Source organism: Hydra vulgaris, chromosome 12, assembly GCF_038396675.1.
Source record: "Hydra vulgaris chromosome 12, alternate assembly HydraT2T_AEP".
Classification (NCBI taxonomy): domain Eukaryota; kingdom Metazoa; phylum Cnidaria; class Hydrozoa; order Anthoathecata; family Hydridae; genus Hydra; species Hydra vulgaris.
This window is the reverse complement of record NC_088931.1, coordinates 18,515,001-18,516,017: the sequence shown is the minus strand read 5'-3', so window position 1 is coordinate 18,516,017 and position 1,017 is coordinate 18,515,001. Positions and strand designations below refer to the sequence as shown.

The window sequence follows — 1,017 nt, the reverse complement described above, 5'->3', positions numbered from 1 at the left end:
TACTATGGTATCCCATTCAAATTTGGGTCAATGGAGCGATTTTTTAGGGATTTATACTAAATTATAAATTTCAGAGAATTAAATAAAAAAATCAGTTTTATTTTTGACTCAGCACACAGTTCATATAAGAAGAAAGGTTTTTGAAAAGTTTCACTTAATTTGGAAAACTCTGCAACTAGTTATCCTTGTTAGAAAAAATGCTATTTTTGAGTTAATTATGCGCATACCTAATGACGTAATATTAAAGTTATAACTTTTTGTATTCTTTTGTCTTATTTGATTCCAATGTAATTGAAATGTTTAAATATGGGGGGGGGGGGGGGTTAAAAGGGTTCGTTAAAAGATTTTATTTAAATAGCGGGTAGCCACCTTAAGACGAAAATTTTTACCTACAATGAATTGAATGAATTATTGCTTAAAAATTAGACTTGTTTATTTGACGTAATCTCGATAGAAAAATCGAAGAAACCACTAGAAAATCGAGCAAACCACTAGAGATATCTGGAAAAAATCTGTTTCATTTAGCACTTTTTCAAAAGTAAAAAAACTATTGATGAAAATAATCATATCTTACAACTGCAACAACGATATTCAGATCAAAAGTCAATACTTCTGATCAAATCTAATTTAAAAATTTGGACGGAATCTTTTAACATTTTTTTAACTAACAAATATTTTAACTGTTTTTTTGTATAATTTAAACTCAAACTAATTATGAAATCTTTAACTTTTCAAAAATTGAAAATTAAAAAAAATATTTTTTTTTCATCACTAATCTTTAATAGAGTATTCCAAAGTAATTAATTAAAAAAAATTTCATTCGCATAAATATAATATACAAAATATATTCAAAAAAGTTACTTTTATAAAGTTGAATTTCAATTTATTAAACTTACTATATAAATATCTGAAAGTTATCTTAAAAAATAATTTTATATTAAAAATCTTATTGAAGCGTTTTAATGTGATTCATTTCTCTGATTGTTTGAGCTGGTAACAAAATAGGCTGTACAACTT

The 1,017-nt window shown here is 24.6% G+C and overlaps 1 protein-coding gene across 1 annotated transcript in view; it reads right to left on the bottom strand.

Moving 5' to 3' along the window:
* Positions 1–800: 800 nt before the first annotated feature.
* LOC100200153 (transmembrane protein 272) overlaps positions 801–1,017 on the bottom strand; it is a 2,726-nt gene continuing 2,509 nt past the window's right edge. Inside the window, exon 3 of the mRNA XM_065812430.1 lies at positions 801–1,017. This exon is cut by the window's right edge and continues 403 nt beyond it. Within this exon, the coding sequence (XP_065668502.1) occupies positions 960–1,017 (58 nt within the window). The 3' untranslated portion in view covers positions 801–959.